Raw genomic sequence first — 27749 nt, forward strand, 5'->3', positions numbered from 1 at the left:
TTCTTATCTGTGGTTTCATTTTCTACTATTTCAGTTATCTGTGGTCAACCTGAAGCACCAGAAGTCCACTTGTAGCAGTAGTCTTCCCCCACATAGCAGTCTTTTTTCCACTTTCACTTTTTAAAAGTTTTGTTTTAGGGAGGGACAGAATTTAGGGAACACTGAACCAAAGGGTGGGAGTGGAGAGAGAAAGCAAATATAAATGGAGGTTGGCAGGTATTTGTTTATATCTGTCTTCAGACACCTGTGGTAGGGCATAGAGTATATACCCTATAGATATAGGGTCCTATTGTACTTGCTAACTGTATATGCTTTGTTTTTGTTTAGTTGTGTTGTATCTAACTCTTTGTGACTCCATGAACCATAACACACCAAAGCCACCTCTTCTCCACTATGTTCTAAAAAGTCTGTCCAAGCTCATATTTGTTGCTTCCACGACACTGTCCATCTGATCTTCCATTGCCCCTTTTCCTTTTGCCATCAATCTTTTTCAACATCAGGGTATTTTCTAATGAGCCCTATTTTTTCATTATGTGGCTAATGTATTTAAGCATCAGTATTTGACCATCCAGTGAATAGTCTGAATTAATTTTTTTCATTATTGACTGATTTAATTTCTTGCCATCCAAAGGATTCTCAAAAGTCTTCTGTGGCAACGCAATTCAAAAGCATCAGTTCTGTGGTATAGTGGGTTTATCTGGGGTCCTATCCAAGGATGGGGACAAGATAACATGAAAGGGTTAAAAGAAATGACACCTGTCACCAGCAGGCTTCTAACAGTCTTTATTCTATCATGCTCTCCTGCAACAGGCTTCAGGCTTCTGCCATTCCCAAGCAAGAAGCAATGTGTATATTTATCTACTCTCTACCAAGGTAGCTCATTAAGGGAAGCAAATGGTCAACAAAAATAATTTTGACTAGAGCCTGGCCTCTGGAGACAGGGAGAAGATTTCTCTCTTCCTTCCATATCTTTATCAAAGTTATGTTGTTCTCTTCTCTGTACCTGTGTCCTCCTTGAGAACTTACAGGATAGAGGAGGGAGAGTTCAGGGGGATTTAACCTCTTGTTCCCCCACATGGTGGCCCTCGGCTTTCCTTATACTCCAACTCTCAACCATATGTTGCTACTAGAAAAACAATAGCTTTGACTATATGGACCTTTGCCAGCAACGTTTTATTCTGCTTTTTATTATGCTATGCAGAATTGCCACAGCTTTGTTTTTTTCCCAAGTTGCAAATGTCTTTTAATTTCAAGGCTACAGTCATTGTCTGCAATAATCTTTGAGTTCAAGAACATAAATATGACACTATTTTCATTTCTTCTCCTTCGATTTGCCAGAACCTAATGGGACCAGTTGCTAGGATCTTAGTAGTTGTTGTTGTTGTTGTTTTAACGTTAAGCTTCAAGCCAGTTTTTACAGTGTCTTCTTTCAACCTCATCAAGATGTTTCTTAATTCTTCTTCACTTTCTGCCTTCCAAGTGGTGTTCTCTACATATCTGAGAATTTTGATATTTCTCCAAGCAACTTAATTTTGGCTTTTAATTTGTCCAGCCTGGCATTTCACATGAAATACTATTAATACAAATTAAACTAATAAAGTAAGAATGTACAGCTTTGCTATACTCCTTTTCTTATCTCAAACCAATCAGTCCTTCCATGTTTAGTTGTAACTGCTATTTCTTGACCTGCTTATAGGTTCCTGAGGAGATAAGAAGATGATCTAGTATTCCCATCTCTTTGAGGATTTGCCACATTTTGTTGTGATCCACACAGTCAAATAATTTAACAGTAGTCAGTGGAAGTTGTTTTTCTGGAATGACCTTGCTTTCTCCATTATCCAGCGGATTTTGGCAATTTGGTCTTTAGATCTTTCACCTTTTTGAAAACCAGCCTGTAATCCTGGCAATTCTTGGTTCACATGTTTCTGAAGTCTAATTTGCAGAACTTTAAGCATAAGCTTGCTGGCATGTGAGATAATCACCTTTGCTCTATAATTTGAAAATATTCTTTGGTATTTAGGATTGGGACACACACTCATCTTTTACAATCCAGTGACTACTAATGGGTTTTCCAAAATTGCTGGCATATTGAGTGCAGTACTTTTCATAGCATCATCTTTTAGGATTTTAAATAGCTCGGCTGGAATCGCATCACCTACAAAGGTCCACTTGCCTTCATTCTCTAGAATGCATGGCTCTAGATCAGTAACCACAACATTGTGTTATTGGTAATATTATCTTTCTAATATAGTTCTTTTTTTTTTAATTTTTTTTAAACCCTTAACTTCTGTGTATTGACTTATAGGTGGAAGATTGGTAAGGGTAGGCAATGGGAGTCAAGTGACTTGCCCAGGGTCACACAGCTGGGAAGTGTCTGAGGCCGGATTTGAACCTAGGACCTCCCGTCTCTAGGCCTGGCTCTCAATCCACTGAGCTACCCAGCTGCCCCCTCTAATATAGTTCTGATTATTCTTGACACATCTACTTCTCTTAAGTTCCTACCATTTTTATCTTTCATCATGCCCATGCTTAGTGAAATGTTCCTTTTATATTTCTAATTTTCTTGAAGAGATTTTCCTTGTCTTTACCATTCTATTATTTTCTTCTATCTTTTGCATTATTCATTTAAGGAAATCTTATCTCTCCTTTATATTCACTGCATTTCTGTGTTCATTTGGGTTTATTTTTCCCTTTCTCCTTTCCTTTTTGCTTTCCTTCTTTCCTCAACTATTTTGTAAAGCCTCACCAGACACCTATTTTGCTTTCTTGCTCCAATAAATTCAAAGATAAGAAGTTAGTCTCGCCCTCCCCTGTCAGTGTACCTTAAAAAGAATACTCAATTTTTTTTCTTTAGCACTTTTATTTTATGGAATATTGCATGTTGGGCTAACCAAATTTCCTCTCGAGCAATCTTAATACTTCATTCAATATAAATCTATGAAGGCTAAATTCCAATTTCTTTCAGTGGTTCTATATTTCTTCTTCATACTGAAAACTCTGAGGGAGTCAACTCTTCTTTCCTCAAAGAAGACTTAAAACACAGCTACCAGGCAGTCAATTCTACTTTGATAACATACCTCATATCAAGAAATCCTTCCCTAAGGCAGGATTTTCATCAGAAGCTTTCAAGGTCCCTTACAATGTTACTATTCCCCTTTGTGTTCTAAATTTAACTTTAAAATATTATCAGTTGTGAACAGGTCTGGGGCACATTGAAAAGATTCTCTAACAAATAAAGCCAAAAGAAATAGAAAATAATAACAACAACAAAAAAAAAACAACTAAACTTAATTGCTAGATTTTTCTTCAATTTTCAGTCTTAAGACCTCAAAAAGTACATTTTTAACCATCTAGACCAGTGGTTACCAAACTTTTCTGGCCTACTGCCCCCTTTCCAGAAAAAAATATTACTTAGTCCCCTGGAAATTAATTTTTTAAAAATTTTAATAGCAATTAATAGGAAAGATAAATGCACTTGTGTCCATCACCGCGCCCCTGGATCGTTGCAGCACCCACCAGGGGGCGGCAGCGTCCACTTTGGGAATCACTGATCTAGACCATGAATTTAAAAAAAATTTTGTGGGAGTCAGTTAACACATATTTTTGAATACTTACTCTTTGTCAGGGACTGTGCTAAGTACAGGAAAGATTAAAAAAAAATCTTATCTTTAAGTAGTTCACAGTGAAATGAGAGAGACATCATAAAAAGAACTATATGCCCAATTGCATAGAAATATAGGTATAGATATATATATACACACACACACACACAGAATACTTTGGAGATGAGCAGAAAAAAGATACTAACATTAAAGGAAATTAAGAAAGACATTTAGTAGAAGGTGGGATATTTGTTGGTACTTGAAGAAAGCCAGGAAAGCTAGGAAGGAGATGAAGAGGCAGAGAATCCTAGGCATGGAGGACAACCACTGAAAATGTAGAGTAAGAAGATGAAGTAACTGCAAAAAATAGCAAGAAGGTTAGAGTCACTGGAGGTGAGGGAGTAAGGCATAAGATAACTTCTGGAGGGGCTAAGTCATGAAGAACTTTGGATTATAAAGGAAACCATAATGAAATACAGTTATCAAAATATTTTTAAAAACAAGTTCACTAGTGGCAGGTTAAGAACCTGACATCTAGGGATCCAACACTTTAATAGATGAGTAAATTGAGGGCCAGAAAGATTAAGTAAATTGCACAGTCATGTATAAAATGTCAAAGTGCCAACTCTAATCGAGCTTCTTCCACTATTCTATAATGCTTCTTCCAATAATAATAATTTAACATTTATATTGGGTCTTAAGGATTAAAAAATACTTCCCTCAAAACAAAATATGAGGAAAAAATCCTGAGGAGGTTAAATAACTTCCCTGTAATCTCAGAACTAATCATTCAGAAATCAAACCTAGGAGTCAGAAGACTCCAAGAGCTCAGTACTGATTTTCAAGAGTATTTGGTCTTCATAAAAGTGGCAGTTTTCATTAAACTGAGTGTAAACTTAAATTATATTATTGAATTTAGTCATTCTTGCTAAGAGAACATTTTAAAAATATAAAATGCTCAGACATACATTATTCCAATTTAAAGTTAATAAACTTATTTGGTATTTACTAAGAAGGGAGAACACTTAATTAGCATCCAATGGTATGTAACAGACTGCCTGAAGAAATCTGTAGAGCTGATGACAAAAATGTTGTTTTGGAGTGAATTGAATTTGGATAAGTTCTTTAAAAGATATTGATAAACCCAATCTCTGCTTATTATATATTATCAACTTTCCTGCCAAAATAGTCAAATCTCAGTGATCTATCAATATCAAAAGAAAATTTAGTTTTTATTAGTGATTATAAGATTGAGTTGTGGTTTTTTTGGTATTATCAACTCTTTATTTTTACTCGCAATATTCTCATTTCAAACTCAAGCTCATCTAACTAATAGAGTAATTTGGTATTTACTAAAGTAGGAGGAAAACAACTATACTAAGATAGATTTATCAAAATAGTTTAAAAATAATTTCTGTAATCTTTAGGTTAAGAATCCCAGATTCTAGAATCCAGTACTAAATAAATGAGGCAGTTGGGGTCACAGAGATTATGAAAATTACTCAGTGATACAGAGGTGGCCAACTCTAACCCAGGCAAGCTCTTTCTACTATAACACAATGCCTCTTCCAATAATAATAACTTATATTTATATTAGGTCTTACGACTTGGAAAATACTTCCCTTACAATAACAGATGAGACTAAATCTCCTACCCTACTAGCAGGTCGTTATTCAGACTAGCCTTGCCAGGATTTTATAATTCCTCCTGAATTGTCTTCACAATCTGGCTTTTTGTTTAAAATGCTGGAAATCCCTCCAGAATCTGTCATCTATTCAATAATATAAGCATAAAATAAATTCATAAACTAAATACAAATGAATTTTGTGTTTATGCATTTTTATGTCACAATTTTTACATATTAACATGAAAAACCACATTAAGTATATCACTCAAGTAGTGGGTGTCAGTGATGCTGGATAATAATGATAGGATCCTTGTACTACCCTAGTTTTAAACAAAGACCAAAATCAAGCTTGTAGTGCAAGAAAAACAAAAATAGAGGCAGCTACTCATAACACATCTAGTAGGACCTTGCTGGAATACTAATCACTCCTGAGTAGAATTCATTATAATATAGACCCACCTAGGGCCCTCCATCCAAGTGTGTCTGCTTACTGAAGGAGCAAAGGAAATATGCTGTAAAGAGGTTTTATTTATATGTATGTCTTCAGGCATGGATTCCAACGAGAGCATTCCAGTAGGGCTACCATGTAGTTTTATCAAATGATAGATGAGGAAAAAATTGATTTTCTTTTATATGCATTTATTATTTTGACAATGACAGTAACTGGGATAAGGGAAGGATAGAAACAAAATTTAAAGAGCTAAAAAAAAAGTGGAGAAGGAAAACAGCAGAGGGGTTAATCTGATAAAGGAAGAATAGTTTGAGGAAGGAAATAGACCAGAGGAAAAATTACAGGCCGTGTTACCTAATTAGGAACTTCCTAGAAGCACAGATACAGAGCTGGAAGGAATCTTAGAAGCCACCTAGTTCAACACTTTCATTTTAGAATTATGGAAACAGCTTCAGAGAAGCTCTATGACTTGGCCTCCGTCACAAGGGGAGTGACAAAGGAAGGCATTTGAACCCTGGTCCACTTATCCCAAACCCAGAATTCTTTTCTCGGTACCAGAGGAGAGTTCTTGGTGGCAGGGCTGCAGTTTGAATCCAAGTCATCTGACTCTGCTGGAACACTCTGTTTCTCAATTAATTTAGTCTGGTTCAGGCTCCCTTTCAATTTCTATCCAAGAGGACACAGCAGGCTGTTGTGGAGTGGGAAATGACTAATTCCCAAGTATACCATAACTGTTTTCCAAGCTTCCAGCTAGATCTTTTCTCTTAATCACTTGTTTCTGTGGGTGTGTTTAAAGACTTTTTTTCTTCCCGCTGTCATTTCCAAGAAATAAAACTGGTCTTTGGTTTTCTTAAGGTAGCAGAAACTATACTTCACTAAGGGAGAGAGAGAATAAAAGTCCAAGTTGCTTTCACTGATAAATTTGTGACTTTATTCCAACTACATTAATAGGACAGGTGCCTATTCTTCTGAGAATAGGCCTACTTTCCTGCATTTCCCCTGCTCCCGGTGGGTTCCAGATACAAATACAGATAGTGAATCCAGGGATTGCAATAAGACTCTAATTAGTATGTGGATCACTGATGCAGCTGGAATGCCTGCAGCTGTAGTCTGAATGTAGATTTTTTTTTTTTAAAAAGTCTCTCTCTAGAGGCTGGCATATTAAAATGTAAACCTTATGAATAAGTGTCTATTATTGATGGAATCTAATCGAATCAATGTAATACTTGGCCTATTTTTAGTAAACTCAGACTTCTATTATCTTCTATTCTGAGAGAAAAGGAGAAGATAAACTAGCCAATTTTGGGAGGTCAAGGGTTAGATAGGAAGAAATCTACATTTTCCTTGAAATTGATTAACAGCCTTATATATTGATACTTGTGGGGTGGACCCAGGCCCCAGGACCATTTATAGGTAGATTTGAATATTGACAAAAGTGCTTTTTCTAAGACTAGCCTTTGGGGGCAGCTGGGTAGCTCAGTGGATTGAGAGCCAGGCCTAGAGATGGGAGGTCCTAGGTTCAAATCTGACCTCAGACACTTCCCAGCTGTGTGATCCTGGGCAAGTCACTTGACCCCCATTGCCTACCCTTACCACTCTTCTGCCTTGGAGCCAATATACAGTACTGACTCCAAGACAGAAGGTAAGGGTTATTAAAAAAAAAAAAACAGCCTTCTCTGATATATTCAAAGACTGAGCTTTGGCATTGATATGTCTTTTCTTCCAACACATACTCTTAGCTTAACTTCTTTTTGGTTTTTAACATAAAATTTAACATAAATTAAAAACATAACATAAAAATAAAGTTAAATGTAATGTAGCAAATATAAATAGTCAGTGATTATGGGGCACTTTATATAACAAATTGATAATTTCATTGGAGAATATGTAATATTCTAAACTATTATTAGAATACATTATTAGATTTTAGTAGTTAGATTTTGAAATATTTTCACAAGATATTTTTGGTCTTTAATTCTGACTTTGAAGGCAACCCTTGAGTAGAACAATAATATTGATTATTATTAGAGGGATATGAAGGGCTACTGAATCAGTCAACGGTTTAGGGATAAGAGTTATTTTGACGGGGGCAGCTGGGTAGTTCAGTAGATTGAGAACCAGGCCTAGAGACAGGAGGTCCTAGGTTCAAATCCAGCCTCAGCCACTTCCCAGCTGTGTGACCCTGGGCAAGTCACTTGACCCCCATTGCCCAACCTTACCACTCTTCCACCTATGAGACAATACACCGAAGTTAAGGGTTTAAAAAAAAAATTAAAAAAAAAAAGAGTTATTTTGACTAAATACACTAGCATCCTAGTTCTATCACTTTCTGTGTCATCTTAGACAAATTATTTTATTTTTCTGGGCCTCAGTTTCTTTAGCCATAAAGTGAGACTAGTATGAAAAGCAAATGAGATAATATAATAGTAAAAATAATCACTCCTGCATGCAGCCTTTTAAATTTGAAAAACAGGATGGGCTATACAAATTGAGTTGTAATAAATTATTAGTCTAAGAAATTTGTAATATATTTATATGCAGGTTTTTCTGGTTACAATTCAAAACTTTGCTATATCCCCTCAATTTTCCATTGTTCCACATATGCCATACAGAAATACATGTTTATGAGCAAATTTTCACTTATAAAAGAAATTTAATATTATATATTAATATATGATATAAATTTATCATAAAATTCATTTCATTGATATATAACCAACATAATTATTGTCAATTATGCAATAAATATCACAATATAATTTTATTAATAATCCATCATTATATTTACCATAATTGTTTAGAGTTTTAAGTTATTAAATCAAATGTAAATATATGAAAACTATATTTTTCCCAGTTTTGATATAAGCACTGCCAAATGGGATAGGGACAATAAGCAAAGAAATGGCTTTAATTCCAGCTTATGTCCGTGGTATATTATTTTGATAAAATTCTATTGTTTCTTCTTTCACAAAATCTCTTCCATCCATCTCCTCTCTACTCATGGAACACCCACCCTACTTCAGGGGCTCATAACCTCTCGCCTGGACTTTATAACAACAGCCTCCAATTAGTCTCTCTGCCTCAAGTCTCTCCCCTCTCCACCACAAAACTGCCAAGTGATTTTCCTAAAGCCCAGGTGTGATCCTGAAACTCCCCTATTCAAGTAACTCTGGTTACTCCCTAATTGGCTCCAGCACAAAATACAGTCTTCCGCTGCTTACTTAAAGTCTTTCACAACCTGAATTCATTCAACTTTCTGGACTTATTAGAAATTTCTTTTCCAATCCAACCAAATTCCCTTCTTGTTCTTCTTGCAAAATATTCCAGTATCTCTCATACTGGCTTTCCTATATGTCTGTAATGAATGCACTCTCTTCTCATCTATTAGGATCCTTCTGTTCTTTCAAATATTGAACTCAAGTGCATATTTGAAATGGAGCCTTTCCTCACCTACCCAAACTACTACAATTAAAAAATATTTCTTACCAATTACTATGTGCCAGATATGTGTGTTAGGGATGTAAATAAAACAAAAGACAGTCTTTGCTCTCAAGGAGTTTGCAATCTAAAGGTATCCCACCACCCACAATTACTTTACATTTATTTTGTGTATATTTTATTGATATTTACATATGCATATCATTGAACAAGGATTTATTAAATGCCTACTTAAGGTCCAGGCTCTGTGCAAGGGAATAAATACAATGAATGAGTGAAACAATGCCTGCTTTCAATGAGTTTACATTCTAATAGGATGCTATCCTCATTGCAAGAATGTAGGCAAGGACTACTTTATTTTATTTTTTGTCTTTGAATCCAAAGTACCTTGAAAAGTATCCAGTATATTAGGGTGCTTAATGAATACTTGGTGATTAGTGGATATACATTAGCCCAACTGTGGATAGTCTGAGCCAAAACATCCCTGAGAAGATGCTTCTCTCTTGGCTTCCTTGATGAAAAAGACCCTTTCCTCCCTAAGATTTATACTCCAGAGTCTCAGATCTCAAGAAGTTTATAGCTGCCTCTGTCATCTAAGAGATTTCAAGTCTCTTGCTTATTAGATGCTCCTTTTCTTTGTCTTTAAACCGTTAACAACTTTAGGGCCTCGCCAAAAAAAAAAAAAAAAGAAAAAAAAAGTGGATTTTAGCTATCCATTTGTGTTTAAAATTTTTCTTAAATGAGTATCAATTTCCATTCAAATTCTGTGCACTCTGGTAGGTCTCTCATCAGATCCCTTTTTGGAATGCCTTTGACTTCTAGCTCATGATTAGGGAAACAATTACAACTATCCCTGAATGGATTCTTTTTGATCTTTTCTCTTTCTTCTGTATCATAGGAATTTAAGGAAAAGCTCAGGATGATTCTTATAGCATTATTTTATAAATTAAAAAAATTTTATATAAGGACATATGTACTCACTGCCATAAATGAGCACATGAGTAAATAAATAGAATATTAGCTCATTCCTCCTTATTCTCCAACTCAAACCTCCAATATAAACTTTAAGTCAGAAAATGTTTGGATGCTCCTTCAGATTAGCTCTATGATCTTGGCTAAGTCACTTAACCAGTCTTAGAATCAGTTTCCTTAAACATAAAATGTGGAAATTGCACCTAACTCACAGAAATTTTGTAAGAATCAAGTAAGAAATAATAAGTAAAGTCCAGTGTATACGTTAAAGTGCTACCTAAATGCCAATTTCTATTACTTTTGCTGCTGCTATTGCTACTACTATTATTACTATCACAAGTACTAATATTTAACATTTATGTAAAACTTCCTATATGCTAGGCACTGTACTAAATACTATGAATATCACCTCATTTGGTCCTCACAACAACCCTGAAAAGTGGGTATTATTATTATCTCCATTTTGTAGATGAGGAAATTTAGGCAAACAAAAGCCATGTAACTTGCCTAAAGTCAAACAGCTAATAAGTATTTGAGGTCATAGCTGAACTCTTTTGTGAGGAAAACATCTGAACCAGTGTTCTCTCCATTGTACTACTCCTAGTACTACTAGCACCACCATCACTACCACCATTACTACTACCACCACCACTACTACCACTATTTCTTCTTCTACTATGAATACTACCACCACTATTTCTTCTTATAAGAATAAAGAAAGCCAGTAATAAGTGTTATGATAGAGGGGAGATAGTCTATGATGTGAGGTTCTCTTCTAGCTCTCCCCTCCTGCTGTATATACACTCTGGGAGACTTCGAGGGGGTATCACCCCCAAAACTAGGTGACCTGGATGGTTGTGCCACCCCACAGGAGTTGGGGGCAAGGCTTTCCTATAAGATGAGGTATGGGGGACCCCAATCCAATTCTGAATGAGGGTGGGGTTCTCGCAAGCCTCCCCAGAGGTCAGCCAACTTCACAGTGGGTGGTTTGGCTCCAAGATGGAGGCAGCCAGTCCAAGTTGTGATTCCTCTTCCCCTTATCTCTCAGGCACTCTGGAACACTGTCTGACTAATGAATGGCTTTTATTCGCAATTCAGGGGTTAGGGAAAGGGGTGAAGGGCAGAGGGATTTTGGGGTACCCTCTTCTTTATTTCTATGGGGTCTGTCACTCGGGTGGGAACCTTTGGAGTTCCCACTCCCAAGCATCTCCCCTCTCCTCTTCTCCTTCTGTTTCTATTTCTATCCTTTTCTAAAATTGTAAGTTAGACCAGAAAGGGACTCTCAGCAAGGTTGGGTAATGGGAGAAGGAGCCTAACAGATTGCTCCCCAAATGGAGTCCAAACACTTAGCTGATTCGATGATTGAAGTCTTGCTGGGTGAGAAACGATGGGATGCCTTTGACCAGGCAATCAGGGTTTCAGTGTCCAAAGAAATATCCTCAGGAAGCCCTCAGGACTGGATCCGAGCTGAGGTGTTCTCCTCCTCCCTCTCTCAGTCCTCTGCCATAAGTTGTCCCCTCTCCCTCTTCCTCTGGAGAAACTCCCAGAAATCCCCCTCATCTTAACTGTCACCAACTGTCACCAACCATCGGCCACTCCTTCTCTGGCTCCTCCATCCCATCCACCTTGCACAAATCCCATTCTTACATTCTACTACTTACTATAAGTATATAACCCAATTATGCTGCAAGGAAAAGAATGTCAACACTAAGTGAATGTGTTGTCTTTCATATGTAAAGGTTATATTACTTCTCTTGTCTATAAGCATAAACTTCTCAATTTTTATATTTTTTATGGATCCATTTAAACACTTCTCATAGCAAGTATTTATAAAACAGTGAGCTAGGGTTACTAGTATTTTTTGCTATTATATTTCTAAGTGATTTATGTATGACATTGGCCTCTTTTAACACCATACTCTGTTTGGTCTTCTATGAATTAATTAAATTTTGGAGTTTGTGGTCATTTAATCAAAGAGAGACAATAATATGCCAGTGAGTTCTAGACTAGGATAGATATCAGCAATATAGGAGTACTACTTGACGAGAATTCAGTTATTTAATTTAGATTTCCCACAGATGTTCTCTTCACTTTGGGGATAAGTTTGAACAACTTTACATAAGCTATAATTAACATCACATAGCAAAACAAAGTACTCAAGATGCATTCTTAGAGCACAGGGAATTTTTCAGCTTTGAAGCTATGCACACTTAACCTCAGTTCTAGTGGCCTAGATGTGTATGGGGCAAAATCATAAGCTCCTCTATGGGGAGCTAAAATAAGGAAATTATGAAAAAAAAAGGAAGAAGAAATACAAGGATTTTACAAAGGGGGAAAATAAAAACTTAAAGCAATTCATTATAGCCTTTAATGGCACACAAACTACAGAAATAAAAAACCAACCAGGATTCTGATCATCAGGAAAATGAGACAAGATAGACTATTCCTGATCCTGACTGACATTGCATTTTCTTGGTCAAATAGAATAATAAAATTAAATAAATTTATAATTATAAGAAATCTTTGAAATCAAATAATTCACTCTTCTCCTTTTGCAGATGAGAAAAATGAAATAATATTATTTGGCATATCTCAAAATTTATAGCCTTTGAGAGGTACTGGAAATGACTTTCATTTCATGTTTTTGGCATCACATTGTATATTTTCTATGCATTAAAATTGTTCTTATTAGTAATCTGTTTTAAAATTTTATTGTACAAAATTGGTTTGAGAAATGATTATGATAAATATTGAAAAACAAATATCACTTAGCAAATGCAAAATATCTTGTTCTTAAACTTTTACATTGTGTTACTTTGGATTATACTAAGTGGTTTTCAAGTAAAATAAGCTAAAATGTGAAGAGAAATCTTTTTCTAAGTGCTTTTAATTTCTTCAAAAAACTCAAAAATCTGAATCAATGGAAACATTAAATTAAATTCACAAACAACAAAAATATGGACATTAAAATAGATTCAGTGCAAAATCAAAGCCTTTGCCCTTTGTTTGAAGGTCTCTATTTTATTACTCACCAATTGACAACCTTCTAGGGAGTTGACTAGCTGAGCATTTTGACAGGAGAGAATAGAACCAGCCAAATTCAACATTACACACACTGCAGACAGCAGCATGAAAAAGGTTATCTGGAAACAAACAAAGAAAGAAAAACAAATTGATTATCTCAGGGGAGAGGTCAGAGAGAAAGTTTTCATTTAGCTCTTTAAAACATTCTAAACACATTAAATACTTACCAGAATGATAAAATATATTTTAAAGACAAACACAATATAGTTTATTAACATTCATAGGTATGTGTTTTTAGCATTTCAAGAAAGCAGAGTATTTGCAAAGTCCAGGCTCTCACAATTTTGTCTGGAATGTACTGTGATTAATAATCTAGAGACCAGATTTGAAAACAGGATTAATTATTCATTCTCAGTTGTATCCAACTGACAAAACCTGGAATAAAATTAAATAAATGAATTTTAAATAATTAGTTTGTATTTTCGATGTTCTAATCTCAAAAACATTATTACGTGTTGGTCTGATCAACTTTACAGAAAATGCGTATTTTGTAAATACTTGAGAGACCCCTGCAATAGGGGAAAATCTGTGAAGTAGCAGCATTTTATTTATTTTATTATTTATATATATATATATATATATATATATATATATATATATGTTTTTAAGGCTTTACAAACCCTTCCCACTCTCATATAAACCTGTTCCATACTTTTATTAACCTTTCCCATACTTTTATAAACACTGAGCCAATCAGCACCCAGGATATAGAACACAGTGCTACGGTTGGTCGCCTCTCAGCCAATAGTGTGCCATATACAATCTCGTGTTGGCAAACTTGCACAAGAGGCCTACTGCATTTTCACTGTGTACACTACAGTATTCATCTGCAAAGTTTCATGATATTGTGAAAACTCTGAGACACAGAATTAGATATATATTTTTCAAAACCTGAAATACAGTGAAGCCCTGATAAGTGAACTCTGATATAGTGAGGGACAACTATATTGTATGTGCATACTTTTTCAATGCTGTTAAAATGTAAACTCTTTGGGAGTGAAGCCTGTTTTACTTTTTAGCACATAGTATGAGCTTAATATATGCTAGTTGACTTGATGACTGACTCGCCCAGAGGATACAAAATGTAAATAAGTTGGTAAATAGAAAATAATTTGAGGGTGGAGGCTACACTAACTACTAAGAGAGCACCTGAATTGAGCCCAGAAGGAAGATAAGGGTTCTAAGAAAGTGATAAGAAAAGCACACATCATGGGTATAGGGGAGCCTGTGCAAAGGTCAGGGGGCAGAAGATGGAATGCCAAACTCAGGGAACAGGATTGTTTTGCTGGAATAAAAAAATGTGTAAAGGAAGAAATGTGATAAAAGTTCAGATCTGCAGCAAATTTAAAGGGGCTTGGCTAATACCACGTTGACTCATTTGCAGTTCATTCTAGAGGCAATAAGAATTTTCTGAATTACCTCAAAAAAGAGGGTAAAATGGTTAGACCTATTATTTAGGGAAAAAAAATTTTAAACTCTGATTCCAGATTCTATGTTCTGCATTAATTAAACCAGTAGGATCAGACAATGGTAACTATGAAAAGGTTGTATGAGCTTTTAGAAATATTTCATTTTCCTCCCAATTTCTGCCCACCAAAAAATTCAGCAAAGGCAGAGTCTATTGTAAGATGATATAAAATTGCCCTGAACTACACAGTTTCAAAGTTCTACTTCACCAAGTACTTGTGCATAAATGGCACTTTCAGAAAGAAGAGAACCAGTTTTCCCAAACTCTTTTGTTAAAAAAATGGAATAGTTTAAAATTTAATGATATAATAGAAGAAATAATGTGGTATGCTTAAAGGTCAAAAAGAATAGCTGAGGAAAATACTTTAAATAATCACTGAATTATAGTTTCAAGCAATAGGCATAATAGAAGATGTATTTGTGGTCCATAGATTACCCTAAGGATATTGCTATGTTCTTTCTGAGCAAAGATTTCCCTATGATCATTTACAATTCTGAACAGAGGTGGGCTCTTTGGATAACAATGACTAGTGAACACACACACACACACACACACACACACACTATGATACCACTGATGACTACTCTTTCTGGTTCAATTCTTGTTTCCATCTTCTACCAATTATTCTTATTAGAATATTAAATAATTTCCAAACTGAATTCTGCTCATATGAAGCTATACTACATATCAAAGAACATACTTCACATGAATTTATCTTAAAAAGGACTGTTTTTTCCATCACTAATAAAGCCATCTTTGAAAATAAAGGAAAGATAAAAATAAATAGCCAGGTCCTGGGACAACAAAGAGAGGCCTCAAACAAGGTGAATAATCATGTATGCTAAGGAATCATATACAGTAAGAAATAGTATTCAAAGTGAGCATCTATTTATTTAAATCATTCCTTTCTTTTTGTCTGGCAGAAAATAATCTAAGTTCTAAGCATGAGTATTTGCTTTGGGCAGGCCTTTGGGACATATATTAAGCATTGCTGGGTCATGGCTATGGTCAAAAGATAGTCTATGCTAGGACAAACCAGTAATAGAAATAGGATCACAGATTTAGCAAGATTCCCTAAGACAAACTTTGTGTGGACTTGAATTCTCAAATCAACTCTAGAACTAGATTGTTATTCCCTAGGGTCAGGGACCTGTAAGATTCTTCTCTGCCTTTTATGCCACTGCAACATAGAACCCATAGGCTCCATGCCTTCTTAGCAAAAAATCAATCTCTGGAAGCTGGAAAGAATGATGTGAAACCAGTTTGCTGTTTATCTTAATTTAGTTCTACTCTATTAGAATTACATAAGCATTTTAGACTTTTCTTGTTTTTTTAAAAAAAAATTAGCTTACCTCATCTAGAGTCCTTCAAGTCTTTAACAAGCAATGAAAATCTTAAAAGACCAACCAATCAATTTGTTTAACTATAAAAACTCAATGATATGATTTTAATGCCTTGTTGGAATAAAAGTCACCAATTCTTACCCTACAATGCAATTTTAAGAGTATGGAAGTATAATAATAAAATCAGATTTTCAAGACTTCTCTAAACCATTACTTGGGGAATTTAGGCAGATGTTGACTTAAAAAGAAAGTTTCCTTAAACATATATTTCCTCAAACATATAAAGGGCTAGTCTAGTAGTTCAAAACATAATTTAACTAATAAAATAACTGAAGCATCAGTAAAAGAAGTAGGCCATTGGAACAGAATATATAATTAATGAAATGCCAAGTCAAAATGACAAAGAAAAAATAATTTCAATATGTTAACTAGCATTTCCGAAATTGAACTCTGCTCACATTATCAAGGTTATTTACAGTTATTATCTTCACAATAATTATATGAAAAGAGGCAAAAGAAGCTTTTTAACAAAATAAAAAATCCATTTCTATTTAAAACACTAGTAATACAAGAAATAAGTAGAATTCTGTATGCCCTTTTACACAGCTGTGTTGGGACAGTGGATAGAATGCTGGCCTTGGAGACAGGAAGACCTTAATTCATGAAATGGAAATCCTTGAGACTGGCCAATCCTCTTAATTGTAACTATAAAAACTCTATGATATTATCATTGTAATACCTGATCTAGCCTGAGATGTGTGACCTTAGTTGAGTCACTTAACCTGTCTGTTCCTTATCTGTCACATGGGCATAATAATAGTATCTACCTTGTAGGGTTGTTATGAAGATCAAATGAGATAATAGTTACTAAGCACAGTGCCTTATGAAGTGCAAGATGCAAATAATTTGTTGTTATTTTATGATATATATATATATGTAAATAGAAAGAATGTTCAAAGTAAAAATAAATAATTTCAAGAAAGAGAGAAAGCTAACATTTATGGGATTCATGTAAGGGTGGCATATGAGTTGACTGTAAAGGAAGCTAGGGATTTTACCAGGCAGAGATGGGAATCAAGAAAAAAATTCCCAACAAGGCAATGAAGTGGGAGATGGAATGTCATGTGTGGGAAACAGCTAACTAGGCAGTTTAATTGTAATGGATAATAGTGAGAGGAAATGATATAAAATAAAACTCGGATATAATTTGGAAAGTTTCAAATGCCATGATAAAGAAGTTGTATTTTTTTCTGAAGGAAACAGAAGACACTAAAGATTTTTTGAGTAGTGGGTGAGAAATTTGAGGTTTAAGAATATCAGTTTGTCAGACTATGTAATAAAAAATAAACAAAGGAGAGACTTAAGGAGACTAATCAGGTGTTTTTTGAAAAAATTCAGGCAAGAGGTAATAATGGCCTAAATTGGAATGGAGTGAAAAGAATGAAACAGGTCTGAGCAAGGTTGGGAAGGTAAGATCGACAAACTTTGCCAATTGACTGGATTTGTGATTTGTAGTAGAGTGAAAAATCAAGGATGATTCTATAACTGTGCACTTAAATGAATGGAAGTGGGGGAATGAGAGAAATATGAAAGTTTAAATAAGAGATGGATTTTGAGAAAAAATAAAATTGTTTCATTATGACATTTTAAGAGTAAGGTGCCCACAGTAAGAGAAAAAGGATGAAAGAAATATTCATGGTAAAATTAAGGTTACGGTTACACCACATGTAATCTTTACAAATAGCTGGCTTTTAGAAAATGGAAGTAGAGTAGCAAAGGTATAGTGATCTGTCTTAGAAAAGAATTGTTTTGTTAAATATTTCATTCCTGCAGCTCTGCAAAGGGGTATAATATGAATGTCTTTTTAAATGCCTTCTTTCAACCCAGGCTTGTTTTTTTCTAATTTTTCAACAATCACTTTTTTTTTTTACTGGTTGTTCTTTCTGTTTACCCTATCGAAGTCATCTAAACCTAATTTCTGTCACTTTACTGTCCGGTTTTTATAATATTTTTTATCAAACAGTGAGGCTTGCCCCATTGGCTAGGGTCTTTTGGTTCTTTGGAAACCAGGCTTCTAGGTTTATTTGATCTGGTATATTGTGAACTTAATAAGCTCCCCTGATCAGCTTCTAGGTTGCCTTGTCTGACATCATGATTGTTACTCCAACTTTTTGGAGTTCAGCTGAGGTAACAAATTTTGTCCCAGTTCCTTACTTCAAATCTGTGTGAATCCTCATGATTCACATGTATTTTTTTGTAAACAATGTATTTTTGGATTCTGTTTTTAATCCACTCTGCAATCCTCTTCCATTTTGTGGATGAATTTATCCCAGCCACAGTAACAGTTAGAATAGCTTACTGAATATTTTCCCCTTCTTATTCTCATACTTTTTTCCTCTCCTTTTTCCATGACCTGTATTTATCACAAATTCTTACTTTTTCTTTCTTTCATTCCTTTTAAATTTATTTTCATGCATCTCCTCTCTAAAGCTAGGGCTTGTTTTGTTTATTAATTATTCCCTATGTCTAGCCTTCCTTTTCCTTTTGTTTCCCTGTTGAGTTGAAGATATTTCCAAACCAAATTTTGTGTGGGAATATATATATATATATCTGTGTATTCTATCCTACTTTGATTACTTCAGATGAAATTAAAGTACAACTTGTTTCCTCTACTACTTCTTTATTTTTATAGAATTTCTCCTTGTACATTACAATTATCAAATTTCCTCACCTTTTTCTCTCTAGAATATTTTCCCTCTTGCCTTTCTCCTTTTAAGATTATAAAAACATAATAAAACCATTAACACCACCTCTTTTTTATTTGACTCCCTTTATGACTATCATATTTGCATTCATAAGAGACAGTTATCAGTTCTCCCCTTAGAGTAGAAACACATTATCCATATAAAGTACCTTCCAATCATATGTGATTACATTTTTGTTTATTTTTACTCTTGTATTTGTAGTTTGAAGTTTCTACTCATCTTTAGACTTTTCATCAAGAAGACCTAAAGTCCTCCATTTCATAGAAGATTTATTTTCCTCTTTTTGAATATACTAAATTTTGCTGGGATAATTATTTTTATAGGCCTTTATTATCTAATCTTTTGAAATATCATATTTCATGTTCTCTGCTCCTTTGGGTGAGCTTGACTTTAGTTTCTTAGTATTCGCAGCCTTTCTTTATGAAGCATTTTCAAATATTTTTTCTTTGACTTAGAAACTATGGATTTGGATTATAACATTCCCAGGAATATTCATTTAGGGGTTTCTTTCAGAAGGGGACCAGTTAATACTAATTTCATTTTGCTCTTTTTGTTCTAATAGGGCTGCATGGTTACCATTTTTTAATATTTTTCCTTAATATATTATTTATTAATTTTTAATATTCCTTTTAAAAACTTTGAGTTTAGAATTCTACTCCCACCTCTCCCTTACCCATTATGAAGGAAAGAAATGTGATATTAATTATGCATGTGAAATCATGCAAAACACTTCCATGTTAGCTATAATGCAAAAAAATTCAAGAAAAATAAAGCGAAAAAATTATGTTTCAATATGCATTCAGACTCTATTAGTTCTCTCTACAGAAAAGGATAGCATTTTTCATCATGAATCCTCTGAGATTGTCTTGGATGACTATATTGATCAGAATAGCAAAGTCATTTGCAATTTATCACTTTACAATACTGCTCTTAATAAGTACAATGTTCCCTGGTTCTGCTGATTTCATTTTGTATTAGTTTATATGTCTTCTCAGGTTTTTTTCTGAAAGCATCCTGCTTTTCATTTCCTATAGCACAATAGTGTTCCATTACAAGCATATACCACAACTTATTAAGCTATTCCCCAATTAATGCATATCCCCTCAATTTCCAGTTCTTTGCCACCACAGAAATATTAGCAACTATAATATTTCTGTACATTTAGGTTATTTTCCCTTTTCTTCTGTCTCTTTTGGATACAGGCAAAGTAGGTGTATGGCTGGGTCAAAAGGTATGCATAGTTTTAGAGTCCTTTGGACCTAGCTCCAAGTTGTTCGATAGAATAGTTAGACCAATTCATAACTCCACCAACAATCCATTATTATACCTATTATCCACTCATCCCTTCTAGCATTTGTAATTTCTAATAAGTATGAAGTGTTATCTAAGAGTCATTTCAATTTGCCTTCTCTAATCAATAGTGATTTAGAGTATTTTTATATGACTATAGATACCTTTGATTTCTTCTGCAAACTGAATATCTTTTTTTTTTCTTTTAACTATTTAAAAATTTAGGAATGGCTCTTATTTTATAAATTTGACATAGTTCTATTCTCAGTATATTTTTGAGAAATTAGGCCTTCGTCAGATAAACTTGCTGTGAAAATTTTAGATATTACTTCAAGTTATTCTTAGTTGTAATCCTAGCTCTTTTGTATTCTGAAATATCATATTCCAAGCTTTCTAATCCTTTAATTTAGAAGCTGCTAAGTTTTGTGTAATCTTGACAGTGATTCCATGACATTTTAATTATTGCTGGCTGCTTGCAATATTTTCTTCTTGGCCTGGGAGCTCTGGAATATGGCTGTAATATATCTGGAGATTTTATTTTGGGAATTTCTTTCAGCAGTTATCAGCAAATTTTTTCAATTTCTATTTTATCTGCTGGTTCAATAATATCAGGGAAGTTTTCTTTAATAATTATTTGCAACATGATATCTATGTTTGTTTTTTTTTTATCATGGCTTTCAGGTAGTCCAAGAATTCTTAAATTAGCTATTATGGACCTATTTTACAGGGCAGTTCCAATGAGATATGTAATATTTTCTTCTATTTTTTCATTCTTTTAAATTTGTTTTATGATTTCTTGATAGCTCATGAAGTAATTAGTTTTCACTTGCCTAATTCTATTTTTTAAGAAATTATTTTCTTTAGTGAGCTTTTAAGCCTATTTTCCCATTTGTCCAATTCTACTTTTAATAAGGTTCTTTTCTTTATTGGATTGTTGTACTTCTTTTCCTATCTGGCTAATTCTGCTTTTTGAAAAATGTTTCTCTTCAGAGGACTTTTGTGCCTCCTTTACTATTTTGTCAATTCTGCTTTTTAAAGTATTATTTCCTTCTTGAGTCACTTTTATTTATTTCCCCATATTTTATTTTTGAAATACTTTCTTGAAATCTTCCAGATCCTGAGAAATATACTCATCTTTTTTTTTAAGATTTGCATGTAGCTGCTTTGATCTCATTTTCCTCTTCTGAGTTTATGCCCTGCTTTGCCTTATCTCCATAATAATTTTCTGTGGTTAAATGGAGTGTTTTTTATGTTTGCTCATTTTCTCAGCCTCTTTCTTGACTTTTACTTTTACTTAAAGGTGGACTCTGTTCCCTGGGCAAAGAAGGCACTCTCTTGAAATTCAATATTTTTTTGTGGGTCCCCTCAGATCTGGTTCTGGGTGTCTGCAAATTTCATTCTTGTATGGTGGTATGATGGTCTGTGGGCTGAGTGTTCTTGAAGCCATCATCCACTGCTGTTTCAGTCTCTCTCAGGACATTGGTTTGTAAAGTCAGGCACACTATGGAAACTCAGTGTCTCACTGTGGCTTGCACTAGTACTCAAGGGCTCACAAAAGGCTTCATCTGAGGCTTATACTAGCCAAGTCCCAGGGGTGGTTGCACTGGTGTTCAGAACTTTGAGAGGTGGGTGTAGAGAGTGGTGTTCTGCTGCTGGCTTAAACAGGGTCTTGAGCAGTGGGTAAAGGGGGCCCCATTATTGGCCTGCAGTGTTGGTAAATCATTCATCCTTCTTGCAGACTATGTTCCCCTCTCATCCCAATGAAAGAGATCTTTTCTCCCTACTCTCCAACTTGATTTCTAGAGGAAAATTGCTTTATACCAGTGATGGTGAACCTTTTAGAGACAGAATGCCAGGCACCACCCTGTGCCATACTGCCACTCCCTGAGGCCACATGCCATGCCCCCGCCCTTACCACACACAGGGGAGGGAGGAAACACTCCCATTGGGCTGTTAGGTGGAGGTGCAGGTGATGTCAAAAAATGTCATCAGGCATAGTGGAAAGCTGGAAGGGAGCAGCTCCATCCAAGTCCCACTGCCTTTCTAGTAATAAGCTCAGTGGGGTAAATAAACAAAAGTAATAATACAAAAAAACTTTAGAGCTTTAAAAGCAAAATTGATTGATTAGAAAAAGAGGCACAAAAATCCAATGAAGAAAAGATTTCATAAAAAATAGAATGGACCTAATGGAAAAAGAGGTAAAAATTCCAATGAAGAAAAGAGTGCCAAGAGAAGTAGAATTAAAAATTGGAAAAGGAGGATCTAAAGGTCATGGAAGAAATTAAGTCTTTAAGATTAGAATTGGGTAAAGAGAAGCTAATGATTTCATAAGACATCAAAAATGAATAAAACAAAATCAAAAGAATGAAAAAGTAGAAGAAAAGATGAAATATGAAATATCTCATTGAAAAAACAACTGACCTGATCCAAGAGACAATTTAAGAATTATTGAATTAACTGAATCATGGCCAAAAAAAAATCCCAGACGTCATACAAGAAATTATCCAAGAAAACCTGATATGCTTGAAGAAGAGGGTGAAATATAGATTGAAAGAATCCATAGATCATCTCCTGCAATAAATCCACAAATGACAACTCCAAGGAATGTTATAGCCAAGTCTAAGAGCTCTCAATCCAATGAGAAAATACTACAGCTAGAAAGAAACAATCCAAATATCATGGAGCACTAGTCAGGATTATACAGAATCTAGCAGCTTCCACATTGAAAGACAAGAAGGCTTGGGGTATGATATTCTAAAAGTCAAGGGAACAGGGTTTACAACTAAGAATCTCCTACCTATTCAAACTGACTATATTCTTTCTTGGGAAAATAGGGTCATTTAACAAAACATAAAATTTCCAAGCATTCCAGAAGAATATACCAGACTTAAACAAAAAATTTGGTTTCCAAATACAAACTTCAAGAGAAGCATAAAAAGATTGGTAAGAAAGAGAAAAAAATTTAAGGGCTTCAATGAGGTCAAATTATTTATATTTCTGTATGGAAAAATATCTGTTATCATTATCATAGGTGTTAGTTGTATACATAGACAGAGGGTGGGGTGATAAGCTATTTAGGATGATATGGAAAAAAAGCTAGGGGTGAAAAAAGATTGTACTAACGAGAGGAGAGGAGTAAAATGGGGTAAATTATGTCACATAATGAGGTGCATGGAGGAGGGAATACTATTACAATGGAGGGGAGAATGAAGGTGGTGATGGGTAATATTTAATACAAAAATGAATAAATTATGAATGACAATAAACCTTACGCTCAATGGAATTTGCTCAGAAAGTGAAGAGCAGCTTAGACATCATAAAAGATATTCAGAAAGATACATTAGAGTATAGAGTCCTATCTTATCCTATAGATAAATTGAAATGAAATAATAAAGACAATTGTGGAGTGGGGAGTAATGTAAAGGAGGAAGAAGCTGGAGGGGGTGATTAAAAGACCCTTTAGAGAAGTAGGAGGGGAATAAGAAGGGAGGTGGTGGGAAGGGGAGAAGGAAGTAGAAGAGTGGGAGTGATTAAAAGCAAAACACTAGTGTAGAGGGAAAGAATGAAAGGAGAAAGGGCAGGATTAAAAGAGGAAATCAAGAAGGAGGGGAAGACACAGATGGTAATCATAACTATGAATGGTAAATATGATAAACTCACCCATAAAATGGAAGCAGATAGCAGAATGGATTAAAAGTCAAAATCCTACCATATGTTGTTGACAAGAAACACAGTTGAGGCACGTAGATACACACAGAGTAAAAGTAGGAGGCTGGAGCAAAATCTATTGGGTTTCAACTGAGACAAAGAAGGAAGGAGTAGCAAAAATGATATCAGACAAAGCTAAAGCAAAAATAGATCTGATTAAAAGAGACAATTAAGGTAATTATACTCTGATAAAAGGCAGTAAAGACAATGAAGAAATATCAGTGCTTAAACTATATGCTCCAAATGGTATAGCATCCAGATTTTTAAAGGAGAAACTAAAGAAACTTAAGGAGGAACTAGATAGTAAAAGTATACTAGAGAGGAGGTGACCTCAACCTTCCCCTGTCAGAACTAGATAAATCAAACCAGAAGTAAGAAAGTATTAAGGGAAGTAGATGAAATTTTAGAAAAGTTAGATTTTATAGATATGTAGAGAAAATTGAATAGGGATAAAAAGGGAAATACCTTTTTTTCAGTAGCACATGGTACATATGCAAAGATTGGCCATGTACTGAGGCATTAAAACTTCACAACCAACTGAAGAAAAGCAGAAATAATAACTACAATTTTTTCCAGATCATAATGCAATAAAAATTATAATCAATAAAGGTTGATAGAGAAATTTAAAATTAATTGGAAATTAAATAACATAATTCTTCAAAACTGGTTTGTCAAAGAACAAACCATAGAAACAATCACTGACTTCATTTATATACCTGAGTGCCTATATCAACAACAAAAAAAGAAAGAGGAGATCAATGAGTAGGGCATGCAATTAAAAAAACTAGAAAAACAACAAAATTTAAATCTCCAGGAGAAAATAATAAAATTGAAAGTAAAAGAATTTTACACTAATAAATAAGACTAGGAGCTGGTTCTATGAAAAAAGAAATAAAATAGATAAAATATTGGTTAATTTGATTAAAAACAAGAAAGAAGAGAATCAAATTACCAGTATCAAAATGAAAAGGGTGATTTTACCTCTAATGACAAGGAAATTAAAGCAATTATTAGGAGCTATTTCACATGATTATATGACAATAATGTGATAATCTAGGTGAATTGGATGAATATTTACAAAAATATAAATCACCTAGATTAGCAAAAGAGGAAATAGAATACTTAAGTAATCTCATCTCAGAAACAAGAAATTGAACAAGCTATCAAGGAAGTCCCCAACAAAAAGTCCCTAGAGCCTGATGTATGCACAAGTTGAATTTGATAAAACATTTAAGGTACAATTAATCCCAATACCATATAAACTATTTGGCAAAATAAGCAAAGAAGGAGTCCTAACAAATTCTTTAAAAGAAAAAAAATTAAACCCTTACCTTCCATCTTAAAATCAATACTCTGTATTGGTCCCAAGGCAAAAGAATAGTAAGGACTAGGCAATGAGGGTTAGGTGACTTGCCCAGGGTCACATAGCTAGAAGTATTTGAGATTAGATTTGAACCTAGGATTTCCCATCTCTAGGCCTGGCTCTCAATCCATTGAGCCACCCAGCTGCCCCCCAAATTATTTTTATGATACAAATATGATACTAATACCTATGCTAGGAAACTAAAAACAGAGAAAGAAAACTATATTCCAATCTCCTTACTGAACATAAATGCAAAAATCTTAAATAGAATACAAGCAAAGAGACTACAACAATATTTCACATGGATTATTCACTATGACCAGATGGGATTTATACCAGGAATACAAGACTGATTTAGGAAAATCATTGGCATAATTGACTATATCAATAATCAAAGCAACAGAAATCACATGATTATCTCAACAGATGCAGAAAAAGCCTTTGACAAAATATAACACCCATTCTTATTGAAAACCCTAGAAAGCTTAGGAATAAAAGAGCCTTTCCTCAAAATAATAAGTAGTATTTATTTGAAACCCTCAGGAAGTTTCATCTGCAATAGGGATAAGTTACAAGACTTCCCAATAAGATCAGGATTCAAATAAGGTGCCCATCTTTACTACTATTATGTAATATTGTACTAGAAATGCTACCTTTAGCAACTAGAGAAGGAAAAGAAAGGAATTAAAGTAGGCAGTGAGGAAACTAAATTATCACTCTTTCTGGATAATATGACAGTGTAAAAGAGAATCCTAGAAAATCTTGAAATAATAACTTTAGCAAAATTGCAGGATATAAAATAAACCTCCATAAAATTGTCAGCATTTTTATATATTTCCAACAAAAATCAGCAGCAAGAGTTAGAAAAAACACCACATTTAAAATTACTGTAGACTATACAAAATATTTGGGAATCTATTTGCCAAGGCAAATGTAGGAATTATATGAACACAATTACAAAATACTTTTCACACAAATGAAATTATATCTAAACAATTGGAAGAACATTAATTGCTTAAGATTAATTGTAGGCCAAGATAATATAATAAAAAAGACAATCCTCCCTAAACTAATTTTTATTCAGTGCCATAACTATCAAACTTCCAAAAAACAATTTTATAGAATCAGAAAAAATAATAACAAAATTCATCTAGAAGAACAAAAGATCAAGAGTACCAAGGGAACTAAAGGAAAAAAAAAATTGAAGGATGGTGGCCTAACAGTACAAGATTTTAAACTGTACTATAAAGTAATAATCATCAATACAATCTAGTACTGACTAAAAAATAGAAGGGTGGATCAGTGGAATAGACTAAAGGTAAATAACCTCAGCAATTCAGTGTTTGATAAATGCAATGATCCCAGCTCTGAGAATAAGAATTCACTATTTGACAAAAACTGCTGAGGAAATTGGAAAACAGCATGACAAAAATTAGGTTTAGATTAATATCTCACACCCTATACCAAGATAAGGTCAAAATGGGTATATGAGGTTCTGGGTTAAGATGGAGGCAGAGTAAGAAGCAGCTCTTAACCATTCCTGACCAAAACACACAAAACTCCTCAAGGGGACATAAAAACAAGTCCAGACGAACGGAGGAACCCCACAACAGGGCACAGCGTGGAAGGTACGTGGAATCGAGACATTTCCAGGCTATAAAGGGCTCTCACTAAATCACGGGCTGAGCAACCACCCCACCCCCACCCCCTCCACACACAAAATCCATAGCTCTGAAGCCAGCTAAAAAGAAATAGAGCAAGTTTGGGGCACCCATCGAGTCATTGGCAGCTCCTGGGCCTGTTCCTGAGAGCAGCAAGATTTAGGACCCCAATAAGCGAGAGAACGCAAACGAAATCTGAGCGCGAGGGCAGAGAGTGGACGCCCAGCTCAGAGCGCACAGGCACTGGCGGAGGCGTGGGTGGAGGCAGACACAGCCAGGAACTAAAGCTCTGAAAACCTGAGTGGGGAACCAGTGCAGACAGGTATACGACTATGGAAGCAGCGCCCTGAGACTTGTAAAGGAACCTCCTGCAGAGGATCAAGCAAGGGGGTCCACTAGGGGGCTTGACCTTGGAAAAAACCAGAACTCAGACCTCAGGTACCAATAGACCGCGGACAGACACTGAGCGCGAGGATAAACCTGAGAAGCTGCTGGGCTAATGATGGCTACCCAACCTCAGGAAAGTCAGAAGAGAAAGAATAACAACAAGAAAAAGAAGCCTTTAACACTCGACAACTTTTACACAGAGAAAATCCAGACAACCGACCAAACAGAGGAGGAGAACAAACAAGCATCCGGACCCTCCTCAAATAAGGAAAACTCCTCACAAGCTATGGAAGAGTTCAAAACTGAGATTTTGAGGAAAATGGAAGAGATCTGGCAAGAAAATAACTGTTTAAAAGGTAAAATCTTGCAATTGAACACCAGAAATGACCAGATTGAAAAGGAATTCCAGAAGATTATGGACGAAAACAGAAAGATTATAGCCGAAAATCAATCCCTAAAGGCTAGAATCGAGCAATTAGAAGCTAATGATCTCTCAAGACAACAAGAACAAATAAAACAAAGTCAAAAGACTGAAAAAATAGAAGGAAACATGAAATATCTCAATGAGAGAGTGACAGACCAAGAAAACC

The 27749-nt window shown here is 34.8% G+C and overlaps 1 protein-coding gene across 1 annotated transcript in view; it reads right to left on the reverse strand.

Annotated features, from left to right (window-relative positions):
• FAM189A1 (family with sequence similarity 189 member A1) overlaps positions 1-27749 on the reverse strand; it is a 537302-nt gene that overhangs the window by 182369 nt on the left and 327184 nt on the right. The window contains exon 3 of the mRNA XM_044662452.1: positions 13123-13233. Coding sequence (XP_044518387.1) covers positions 13123-13233 — 111 coding nt within the window. The remainder of the gene's footprint in view (positions 1-13122; positions 13234-27749) is intronic.

This window comes from Gracilinanus agilis, chromosome 2, assembly GCF_016433145.1.
Source record: "Gracilinanus agilis isolate LMUSP501 chromosome 2, AgileGrace, whole genome shotgun sequence".
Taxonomy (NCBI): domain Eukaryota; kingdom Metazoa; phylum Chordata; class Mammalia; order Didelphimorphia; family Didelphidae; genus Gracilinanus; species Gracilinanus agilis.